Here is a 12,223-nt window from a genome sequence, read left to right on the forward strand (position 1 = left end):
TATTAAAAAATCTGGCAAATCTCATGAAACAAAGGATCATATGTTTTGTTTTTAAGGGTTTTATGGCGCTTGCAACACATTAAGGTCATATCAGCGCCAGTAAAAAAGAAGAAAATGGGATAGTAAAAAGTTCTAGAATTACAATTAAAGCACCCAAGAATAAGGCAGACAAAGGGGAATTGGTTCAAATAGGGAACCGATGTAGATTCCAAGAGCACACTATCAGTGTACTCAGTTTGAGATCACCTAAGTCTCATCCAGAAACAAGCACAGGTCCCTTCTATGAGGAATACACTCAAATGTTTACAAATCATATATAATACATAAACAAAACACAATACAGTGCATAACAGAGAGATGATTTACAAGGAAAAAAATATCATCTCCCAAAACTAACTATACATTTGACTGTTTCCCTCCCAGCCAGGGCCAGGAAAAAACCAAGTAATCTCATTCCAAGACAAAGACAGAAAGCATGTTGGATAACAGATATAAAGGAGCGTTCACATATTACGTCATCAGCTAGGGGGAGGGGGGGTCTACCAAATGTTGACATGTGTTGACATGGGGGAGGGGGGGGGGGGGGTCAGACCCAAGATGATGTCATCAAAACATAGGCAAATTAAGCCTATTTCAAAGTTTGTTCCTTTCAAAACAGCTAAAGATAAATTGCTATGATGAGTATTGCCCATCTCTCAAGAAACAAAATGGGAAAGGGGTATCACTTCTCAAAAGGCGAACTTGCCCTAAATGTTCATTGTATCACTCCTCGATCACAGCAATGAAAGACCATTCACGAAAATGCGGCATACATGAAGAACAGCAAATGGGAGAAAATGATGACGATGAAGATGAAATTGATGATACTATTTATAGTGCATTGCCAGAGGTCCAAGTCAGAAACATTTTTGAATCAATTAATTTTATGTTTGGAAATTGAAACAGAAATTCATTCCACTAAAAGACTAATATGCTATAAAATAATTTGCCTCCTATACTATTTTAAATTACACTTTCTGAATTTTTTTAAATAGCACCTGCACCAAGTAGCCTAATTTAAATAATGTTTGTTAGATTTTATCTTTGCAAATTTAAATTTTATGTCCCCATTGTATCGTAAAACATAAATTATCAACAGTTTCTGAAATTAATAAAATGTCTGAATGTGTTTTATCAAACGTTGATAATCAATGTTTATGGTTTGAAAAACGAATAATAAATATTGTGAAATTAAAGTTATCTTTTAGTTTTTATTAAATTAGATGACGTCATCATCTGTTGGGGGGGGGGGGGTCAGGTCAATGATGACAAGTGATGACTTGGGGGAGGGGGGGGGGGTCTAAAAAGGGCAAATTTTTGATGACGTAATATGTGAACGCTCCCTAAGGGGATAGAAGACACAGTTTGTACCTCCCTGCCCACTATGGGAGGTCAGGAACCCCACCCAGCAAAGGATCATAAGGATGGAACTTGCCAATCAATTGACAAGTACTCGTAGATAGACAACTATGATGACGTAACAACTCAGCTGTTTGTATGATTTGAGGGGTGTGTCGCAGCACATCAGGCACCCTCTCTCAAGCACGTCTGTCTATTTACAGACTTGCTGCTGGCAATAAGAAAAAAACAAAACAAAAAAAAAACAAATGCTGTGTACTTTTGTGAAAATCCAAATTTAAAGAGAATTTTAACAAGTAAAACAAAAAGGCATTCTTATATGGATATTTTTCTATCAATAAAAAACATTATTTGGTTATAAATAATTCACTAATCATCATTGTAAAAAGTTTTTTAAAAAAACAAGCAAAGACAACCGCTGAGTTTTCCTTCCTCCGATTCAACGATTTAAAGGAGATTTTATGATTGACTTACGTATAACTTGTTCACAATTACACTCATGCTTGTTGCTTTCACACTTTCCCATATACTTCGTGTACATATAAACTCTGACCAAATCTAGTGCAGACTTTGTGTTAGCAGAATGGTGGGAAACATTTTTGTGAGGCAGTTTTAGGTGTGCGTGGATTCTGGTACTGGTACTGTCATCGGCTAACCAGAGCCTGTCAGTCGAACGCCATCATGGATTTGAATGCATCACTTAATCGGTAAAGCACCTGACTTCATGTCAACAGACCAGTTCAACTCCACTTCACGACAAGTTTCCCGTACTCAAAAATAAAAAATAATTTTTTTAAAAGAAAACCACGTGTATTCAGAATGAAATCGAGCCTGGGACTTCAGTACGGAAGATTTTGATAGGATGAAGGTCATAGAAATCCCAGGTTTGAGAGGTTTTGACAAGATGCGGTTCATTTTAATAGATCTATACTTGAAGGACGAGTTTTCTGTCTCCCACCCCCCACCGCCCCTTTGCCTCCTCCTCCTCCGAATACAACAAGACCTGGGTGCAACAAGACCTGGGTGCAACAAGACCTGGGTACAACAAGACCTGGGTACAACAAGCCCCATCAACATCTGAAAAGGTGTGTATGAAAATGTGACAGACAAAAGCAGAAAGATCGAGGTAGGCTGAATTTTTCATTTCTTTCATTTTTCTTATCGTTCTGCTTTGTTTGTTTGGCACCCATTTTCAAATTTCTATCTTACTCTTACACCAGTGCCTGTTCCCTAATATGCCACTTTGACCCATCAAAATGATTTGGATTTCATTTTTCAAATATTAATTAAGAATGTATAACAGGTGTGTTAACTGATGACTTGTTCAGGATGTAACAACAGCTGCCAAAAACTATTGAGTCTTACCAAAATTTTAATAACAGTGATGAAAAAATGAATATGCGCATTAAAACTCACTCAATCCTCGAGATTTTTGCTACTTTTCAACAAAATTGGAAAAAATGTATTAAAAATGAGCATGTACATAAATAGTTTTACTCAACTACCATTAACATGTAAAAACTATAAAACATTAGTTTTGATAGTACGTCTATAATTTGTCTCATAAAAATGTAATAGATAGGCATAGGGGTAAAAGTAACCTGGGTAAACAACGGATATAGTCGGCGTTAGGGTTGAGTGAGTTAATCTAGAATTTTTCCACAGTTTCATGTATGCCTCTATCAGGACATAATGGAATCAATGTTCTATTTTTCTACCTTCGGCACATGTTGCTGCTTGAAGTTGAAACTCGCGAGAAATAAATAACAATATCAAATAAAATAGAAGCTTGGCATTCACCTTAACAACGACAACCTCTCATCTCTCATTCGTCTTAAGCGTTTCATTCATTGTTTTGGTGACAAAGGGGTAACCTGAAACGTCCACATCATTTGTATTCCTTAATTAAATGGAAGCTTCCATTTTATAATCATTATTATTTATTTTTCTACCTTGGTAAAAAGTCTTTCAGTCATCTATTTTTTAACCGTCAACAAGAACAGCCAATTGATGAGTCATTCACACTCTAAGTCCAATGTGTCTATAGGACACGAAGCCATGGTCAGAATTCTGTAATCATTGTCTGATGTCAAATATGGCAGTATAACGAAGTTTTATTGTAATAATAACAATAATAATAATAATAACAGTTATAATAATAATAATAACAGTTATAATAATAATAATAATAATAATAATAATAATAATAATAATAATAATAATAATAATAATAATAATAATTATTATTATTATTATTATTATATCTTCATAGTTATTGTTAATATTATCTCTTTTTAAAGCAACAACAACAACAATAATAATAATAATAATAATAATAATATTAATAATAATAATAATAATAATAATAATAATAATAATAATAATAATAATAATAATAATAATAATAATAATAATAATAATAATAATAAAAATAATAATAATAATAATAATAATAATAATAATAATAATAATAATAATAATTAAATGATACATGAATTGAGCACAATATCACTTATGAAAGCAACAAGGATACAGCTTATTTCAAAATCAAAACTTTGTGATGATTTAACTAATAAAAATATTAGCCATTAAAATAGAATTAAATATTATATTAATTATCATTGATAAAGTGGTCTCAAAATAGGATTAGGTCAAGGTGATGTTTTGTTTGTATTTAAGGGTTTTACGGTGCTTGCGCCACATTTAGGTCATCTTAGCACCCGTAAAAAGGAAGGAAATGGGATAGTCAAAAAATTTAGGTTAACAATTGAAAGCACACCAGAAAAAGGAAGACAAAGGGGAATAATTTAAATGGGGAACAGAGAGAGATTCCAAGAGCATACTATCAGTGTACTTAGTCTGAGATCACCTATAAGTCTCATCCAGACACCAGCACGGGATCCTCCACTAAGAGGAACACACTCATATGCTTACATTATACGTTCAAAACAACAAATATAACACAGAGATGATTTATAAGGAAAAAAATATCCATCTCTCAAAACAATAACTATATGTGTGACTGTTTCCCTCGTAGCCAAGGACTCCGGCCAGGACAAAACCAAATAATCTCATTCCAAGACAAAAACAAAGACAGAAAGCAAGTTGAAAATAGACAGAGGGGGATAGAAGACACAGTAAGTGCCTCCTTGCCCTCTATGGGAGGTCAGGAATCCCACCCAGTGGTCAGAATGAACTCAATGCTCAAAAGTGAAATTTAGAGCTCAACTCATAGACATTCATAGACATGCCTTTGTTGACAAGAGAGAGAGAAAGAGAGAGAGAGAGAGAGAGAGAGAGAGAGAGAGAGAGAGAGAGAGAGAGAGAAGAGAAGAGAAGAGAAAGAGAGAGAGAGAGAGAGAGAGAGAGAGAGAGAGAGAGAGAGAGAGAGAGAGAGAGAGAGAGAGAGAGAGAGAGAGAGAGAGAGAGAGACAGAGAGATGATTTATATTTACAACTACAGATAGCTTAAGTTTTCTAATTCCGATTATTCTGACTTTATAGTCAATTTACTTCACCTAAAAGATTCCGACATAATACTGTTTTCAGGTGGTGGGTAACAAATAAACAACCTGAAGTAGATAAAAAATTATAGACCCAATCTGGTTTCGGTATAACAAAAGTATAGAAATTATTTCCCCTTTATCAAAGAATATTAGAAAAATATTAGGTATAAAAATACAATGAAGTATGAATAGGAGAATAAAAAACACGACCACTCTGGCTATGCCGACCTCTCGACATTAAAATAGAAATGAAGATTTGTTGGCAAGTTGTATCAGGATTATTTAAGAAGTGACAGTATGGCATAATGGTATTATCTTTGCTCGGTACCCAAATGCGACTAAGTTTCACTCCCCACCACGCTGTGTGGCCTTGAGCAAGTCACTTTGCAGCCATGTACCGTGGCGATGTCGGGGTTTTTTCCAGTCTTCCCTTCCGAAAGACAGAATTTCATTCTCTATTCCTATACAAACTCCTCCCTTTTAATCCTTTTCAGTCTCCACCCTTTCCAACAAAATATATCATGAACCTCTCTGCCCCTACCTTCCTGCATCCCCCCCCCCCCTCACCCCTCTCTCTTTAGTAGCAAACTCAATATTAAGTACAATTTTGACCAAATGAAGAAATATCATAAACATGGTATAATTCCATTCATTATAAGGCCAAGTCGTCATGGAATAAAACAAAACTTATATACCCTGGTGCTAAGTTTAGTAGCACTGTACTAAAGTTATATTACATAATCAGTAAATAACACCGTTAGCTCAGGTGGATGACTACTGATATTTAAATTTTATGTTTTTAGGGATTTAATTACGTTTGCAATACTTTTTAGCTTTTTTCAGCACCAGTAAAAAAACAGGAAGATGATAGAATAAAGTTTTAGACCTAATTATTGAGCACCAAAGAGAAATGTAAGACAAGGGGGACGAGTTTGACAGTGGTCAATGAAGATTCACAATAAAGATCGGAAAATGTATAATACGAAACAGTAACAGACAAAGCAGAGATAAAAATATAAGATAAAAAAACATCCCAAAGACTCAGACTGATGTATTTTTTTGGGATATTTCATAAACACTTATATTCAAATCTTTATCTTACAGTGCCTGCTCCTTAATTTGTCATGTAGATCTAAAGGGAATATTAATATATCTTTGTCACTTGTCATTAGTCTGACACCATCTCAAAGAATCTAACTCAAACAGCTGGAATGATATGTGTTCAAGATGGTTACAAGATGAGCATTCTATTAAAATCTAATATAACATAATATATATATAAATGATAGATAATTAAGGAGGTGGAAAAAATATTCTCTTCTCACAAAATGATAAATCTACCGATCCATTTCCCACGCTGCTAAAAAATTCCAGGCACAACCCAAGTGAGAGAACGTAACTAAAGAACCTTTTCCAAGAACACATCTTTGCACCGCCACAGCGTGACTCAGACAGTCAACCCTCAGGTTGCATCATTCAAACCCAATCTCAGCTGGGTGGTTAGGGGAAGGGGGGTGTGTGTGTGTCATAATAAAACCTCAACAGCATCTGGGATCGATATTGATCCTTTTACTTATAAAGAGAGCACTCAACCAACAGAGCTACGGGGACCTCAATCATCTTTAATAAAATGACAACGATCCCAGCACAAATTTCATCACTAAATTATATTTTTAGTGACCATGTTTTTTTGGGGATTTTTTTTTTCTTCATCTGATTAAGCCGGTGGGTCACATATAGGGTTATTTATAGCTTTGGTTTCCATTTCACTTCGAAAGGGAGCATTCACATATCACACCATCAGTTGCCGGGATGGGTGGGGAGTCTCCTCAATGTTGAAAAAATGATGACAGGGAGAAGAAGCGAGGAGAGGGGAGGGGGTGGGATGGGCTAAGCCAGATGATTTTATAAATGTCATCATTTTATCCCTTGGCATCAGTTTTATCCTAAATAAAGACATAAAGCTGAGGATGGTCCTTCAGGGCACATCCACCATGCCGTGTATATATAAGATACAGTGTATAGAAAAGTTACATGTGTCTTTTAAAATCATCATGGGCTCAATTTGTTTTTCTCCAGTTAACAAATAAGAGAGTGAAAAAATACAAATCATGTAATAAAAACTCTATGGCATATATATATATATATATATAGATATAGATATATATATATATATATACATGCAATGTGTAACAATTTGCTGCTTAATTAGTGTCGTCTTCATTTTGCATAATAAACGGGTTATAATTATGTCAACAAGTGGAAGGCAGGACAAGGAATTAGGCATTTGATGACAGGTGATGACAAGGAGGAGGGGGGGGGAAGGGAGGGAGGGGGAAAAATCAGCAATTTTGGATGACATAATAAGTGAACGCTCCCTAATAAAATTTATTCTTTGAGATAAAATAACGACCACAGAATGACATTAGAGAAAAAAAGGTTGAGTTTTGAGTTCATTCGAATCAGAGAGGAAGTTCAGTTACGGCGGGTCCACCCCTCGATTCTGTAAACAAGAAATCAATCCAGTTCTGGAAGAATCCTTTGTTGTAAGGATTGTGTGGGTTGTAGAAGAGACATTTGGTTTGACGCTGCCTGGTGGCCTGGGGATGGGGAGGGAGGAGGAGACATTAGTGGAAACACAGAGTCGTTTAAATGAATTATAACAATCTGTCATCTGCATTATTTGCCAAATTGGGACCTAAAATTTGCCAAAATTTGCCCAAAAAACCCCCAAAATTTGCCAAGAAATTTGCCAAAAAGACCAAAATTTGCCAAAAAATTTGCCGTGGAGAACTAAGCATTTCAGTAAAAATTAACACGCGATACAGAAAAAAAAAATATAGAAGACAATTTATTACATTTAAGGAGGCTACATTATGAATAGCGTTGTTACAAAGATTTTAAAGGATCATTATCCGTAGAGAGTAGCTTCCCTTGGTTTGGGCCCAGCAAAGCTGCAACATTTCTCAAGTTCGCACTTTTTTTTCTCGTTATTTTGTTTTCGCTTCTTTTTTTTCTCAAAATTTGTCACGCGATCTGCCAATTTTCCCAAAATTTGCCACGATTTGCCAATTTTGGGAAATTTGCCAAAATTTGCGGATCGCCCTGATATTTGCGGCCGCAAATTGCCATTTGCGGCTGCAAAAAATGCAGATGACAGAACAATATCAAATAAATAAACATGAAAAAAAAGAAATGGCTCAAAGTAAGAATATTTATATTTACAATTAAACTCATTTTCCACCCCTATCCTCCTCTTTAGCGAATTTCTTTTTTAAATAGAAAAAATATATAAATGAATTAAAAAAACAAAAATCTTCCAAATAACTGCCCCCCCCCCCCCCCCCCCCCAAATTTTACAATTGACAAATAAATATATAAATGAATAAAAAAATGAATGAATTAATTAATAAATGTAAAGTAACAAAAAAAGACAATGACAGGAAACAATTGGAAAACGGTAATGGGGGGGGATAGAAGACGCAGCATGTACCTCCCTGCCCACTATGGGAGGTCAGGATCCCCACCCAGGCAAGCAACTATAACTCATTAAAGGATAAGACTATGCAGGGACTTGTAAATATTTATTGACAAAATATATGCTCATAAGGCTAAGACACGATGAAGCCGAAATGTCCATAATGGCATAAATCTTTTTCATAATTTTTTTTTTTTAGCTTGAGCTTTAATATAGAGCAATTTCCACTAAACGTGCTCAAAGTGCTTTACAAGGGATCCCTGGCCAACAGCAACACTTAACATGTAGGACGTGACATGACACCCGTGAGGCGAAATTACATTTTTTTATCGGACAGAGACAACGCTGTTAACTCATTTTACACCTGAGTACGGTGAGAAAATGTGAGTAAAGAGCCTTTTCCAAGATTCAACTACGTGCAGAGCGAGGCTCAAACCCATGACCTTCCAATCAGAAAGTGAGTGTCATACCACAATACCATATAGCCGCATAAAGGTTTGCTTTCTTGTCCGTCTTTAAAAAAAAAAACAGATAGATGGCAAAAAAAATATTTGGCACATCCTTCCTGCAAGTAAGAAATGTGCCAAATATTTCTCTGTAAATCTATCTGATTTTCAAGTGATGTATTTATGTCTTTTGTTGTTTTTGTTTTTGGCTGAAGAAGGATGTATTTATGTTTTTATTGTTTTTGTTCTTGACTGAAGAAGGATGTATTTATGTTTTTATTGTTTTTGTTCTTGACTGAAGAAGGATGTATTTATGTCTTTATTGCTTTTGTTCTTGGCTGAAGAAGGACGTATTTATGTTTTTATTGTTTTTGTTCTTGACTGAAGAAGGACATATTTATTTCTTTATTGCTTTTGTTCTTGGCTGAAGAAGGATGTATTTATGTCTTTGTTGCTTTTGTTCTTGGCTGAAGAAGGGTTTTGAGGACAAAACGTTCCGTGTTTGGTATTTTTGTACTTTTTTAAAGACTGTTATTTTATACTAATTTTTGTTTATTACTTTGGACTATAAGTATGATGTGAAGTGTTTTTAATTGATTGGACTCACTTTAACAAATTCCTGTCCTGTCATGTTTTGTGAAATCATCACCATCTGCATGCACAATGCCAGCAGGACGAGACAAGAGACAATACAACTGTAGATGGCTGTGACAAAACAGATGGATGTCCTGGGGAGATTGGAACGGTTATCATTATGTTGATGATGACAGCAATGAAGATGATGTTGATGATGACAGTAATGATGACAGCAATGAAGATGATGTTGATGATGACAAGAATGAAGATGATGCTGATGATGACAGTAATGATGACAAGAATGAAGATGAAGTTGATGATGACAGTACTGTTGACAGCGATGAAGATGATGTTGATGATGACAGCAATGAAGACGATGTTGATGATGACAATAATGATGAAGAAGATGACGACGATGACAATGATAGCGACTATAACAACAACAATGACAATTTGTGATGATGATGATGATGATGATGAGAAGGGAGATGATAATGAATTTCCTCTCAGCTTAACATCAATACCAGTTGTAAAAGATCGTGGAACTTTGCCCTTCGAAAATGTATTCTGTATACAATGTGTCTTCTCACAGATTTTTTTTTTTTTTTAAAACAGTATCAAAAATAAGCTTACATGACAAAATCAAAACGAAACCCATTTTCAAGGGCACATTCCACACTTCCAAGTTAAATTAAATTACTTCACATTCATTGATGAGCTATTGCTCATATTTCTTGGGATTACAACAACCCAAATTGAGTCTCTGCACACCAATTCATAAGTGCCTCTCTCTAACTTTTTACATATCAAGCAGACATAATAGCAAAACTGCCTCTGGCAAAACAAAACAAAACAAACAAACAAAAAAAAAAGGCTGAAGTTAAGCTTTTTTTTTTAATGTCCAAAATGAAAAAAAAGTCACTATCTGTTTAAAAAGGGAAAATGTGAGCAACTGACACATTCTCTGGAAATACTTTGTTGGTGAATCCTCACAATACCTCTCATCTAGTTTACGACCTACAACTTACAAGAAATCAATGTAGAGCCATCGACAGTCATTGGGGAAGAGGAACCAGTCAAAGAGCATGATGGGGGTACAGATGGTGGTCATGGTGAGGTGGACACCGTACAGACCAGTTATCACAAACAAAACCATGGCTCCCACAAAGTGGCGGTGGTTGGACGTACCTACGCAACTGTCAATCCTGTGAATCAAAGAAATAAACAAAGGGTTAATGTACTTGTCAATAAATAAACATCAATTCTCAAAAAAACCGTCTGTCTTATGAATGGAACAAAGGGTTAACACACTTGTCAAAAGATAAACGTCAATTCTCAAAACAACCGTCTATCCTATGAATCAACCAAATAATGGCTTAATATACTTGTAACTAAATAAACATTTAATTTCCTGCACAATTGCAGTGCTGCCAACCCTAGCCCACATAAATTAGTATAAATGGACAGTCAAAATGAGTCAGATTTTGGAATTATGCGTACAATGGAGAGCCAACATTAGACAAATTTTGGAATTATGTTGTAAATGGAGAGCCAAAATGAGTCAGATTCTGAAATTATGTGTACAATGGAGAGTCAAAATTAGTCAGATTTTGGAATTATGTGTACAATGGAGAGCGAAAATGAGTCAGATTTTGGAATTATGTGTACAATGGAGAGTCAAAATTAGTCAGATTTTGGAATTATGTGTACAATGGAGAGCCAAAATGAGTCAGATTTTGGAAATATGTACAATGGAGAGCCACAATAAGTCAGATTTTGGAAATATGTAAAATGGAGAGCCAAAATGAGTCAGATTTTGGAATTATGTCTACAATCCCGAACAAACGATGAGCAGCCCTAATTCTGATGATGGGGGCAATTCACAATCAATCTTTAAATTAGTAAATAATCTCACTATTTATAGATGAATACTTATTAATTCTATACGACCCAGCCAGATAATATTTTATTGAAGTCCCAATATGAAACTTTGGGTCATGAAACAAATTAAAGAGTTTAGATACACTAAAAGTGTATGATTTTTAAAAAAACTGTTTGAATTAATAATGGAAATTGAATAATGCGTATAATTCTGAGCAAAATGTATACAAACATACATTGAATGAAAATGTAAGAATACATATTTTTTATGCAAGGCTGGTGTTAAACAAGTTTCTATAGTGTAAAATGGACAATAGCAACTACTAGTCGCTAGTCTATTGCAAAGTAATTTCCAGCACATCACCAGACTTGCCATATTGAAAACTTCAAATTTAGTAATTTTAATGTCAATTTTTAGTAATTTGACAAGGAAATTTGTAAATTCTGAAATTGTGTATGAACAACCACAATATTATTATTATTATTATTATTATTATTATCATTATTATAGTAGTAGTAATAGTAGTAGTAGTAGTAGTAGTAGTAGTAGTAGTAGTAGTAGTAGTAGTAGTAGTAGTAGTAGTAGTAGTAGTAGTGTTGTTGTTCTTCTTCTTCTTCTTCTTCTTCTTCTTATCATTATTATTATTATTATTATTATTATTATTATTATTATTATTATTATTATTATTATTATTATTATTATTATTATTATTATTATTATTATTATTATTTTTATCATCATTTAAGCATTACTAAGAATTAAAAATTAGTAATTTTCCATAAAATTTCGTATTTGGCCATGAAATTTGTCTAAAATTCGTAAAATTACAAAAAATTGATAAGAAACAGCATGTATGCATCACAGACCCAGCTACCCAATCACTGCTGGCTGAGGTCGCTAAAAAAAATTTTTTTTTAAATCCCAATTTCACAGAGGAT

The 12,223-nt window shown here is 34.3% G+C and overlaps 1 protein-coding gene across 2 annotated transcripts in view; it reads right to left on the reverse strand.

The window, feature by feature from the left end:
- Positions 1-7,126: 7,126 nt before the first annotated feature.
- LOC144960130 (palmitoyltransferase ZDHHC23-B-like) overlaps positions 7,127-12,223 on the reverse strand; it is a 13,597-nt gene continuing 8,500 nt past the window's right edge. Inside the window, exons 7-9 of one of the 2 annotated variants that reach the window (XM_078893108.1) lie at positions 10,432-10,608; positions 9,435-9,555; positions 7,127-7,503 (exon numbers count right to left, since the gene is read on the reverse strand). In XM_078893108.1, the coding sequence (XP_078749234.1) occupies positions 7,366-7,503; positions 9,435-9,555; positions 10,432-10,608 (436 nt within the window). In that variant the 3' untranslated portion in view covers positions 7,127-7,365. The remainder of the gene's footprint in view (positions 7,504-9,434; positions 9,556-10,431; positions 10,609-12,223) is intronic. The other variant, XM_078893109.1, reaches the window with a different exon arrangement.

The sequence above is a fragment of the Berghia stephanieae genome, chromosome 14 (genome assembly GCF_034508935.2).
Source record: "Berghia stephanieae isolate SIO BIC M18660-M18661 chromosome 14, UCSD_Bste_1.3, whole genome shotgun sequence".
Lineage (NCBI taxonomy): Eukaryota > Metazoa > Mollusca > Gastropoda > Nudibranchia > Aeolidiidae > Berghia > Berghia stephanieae.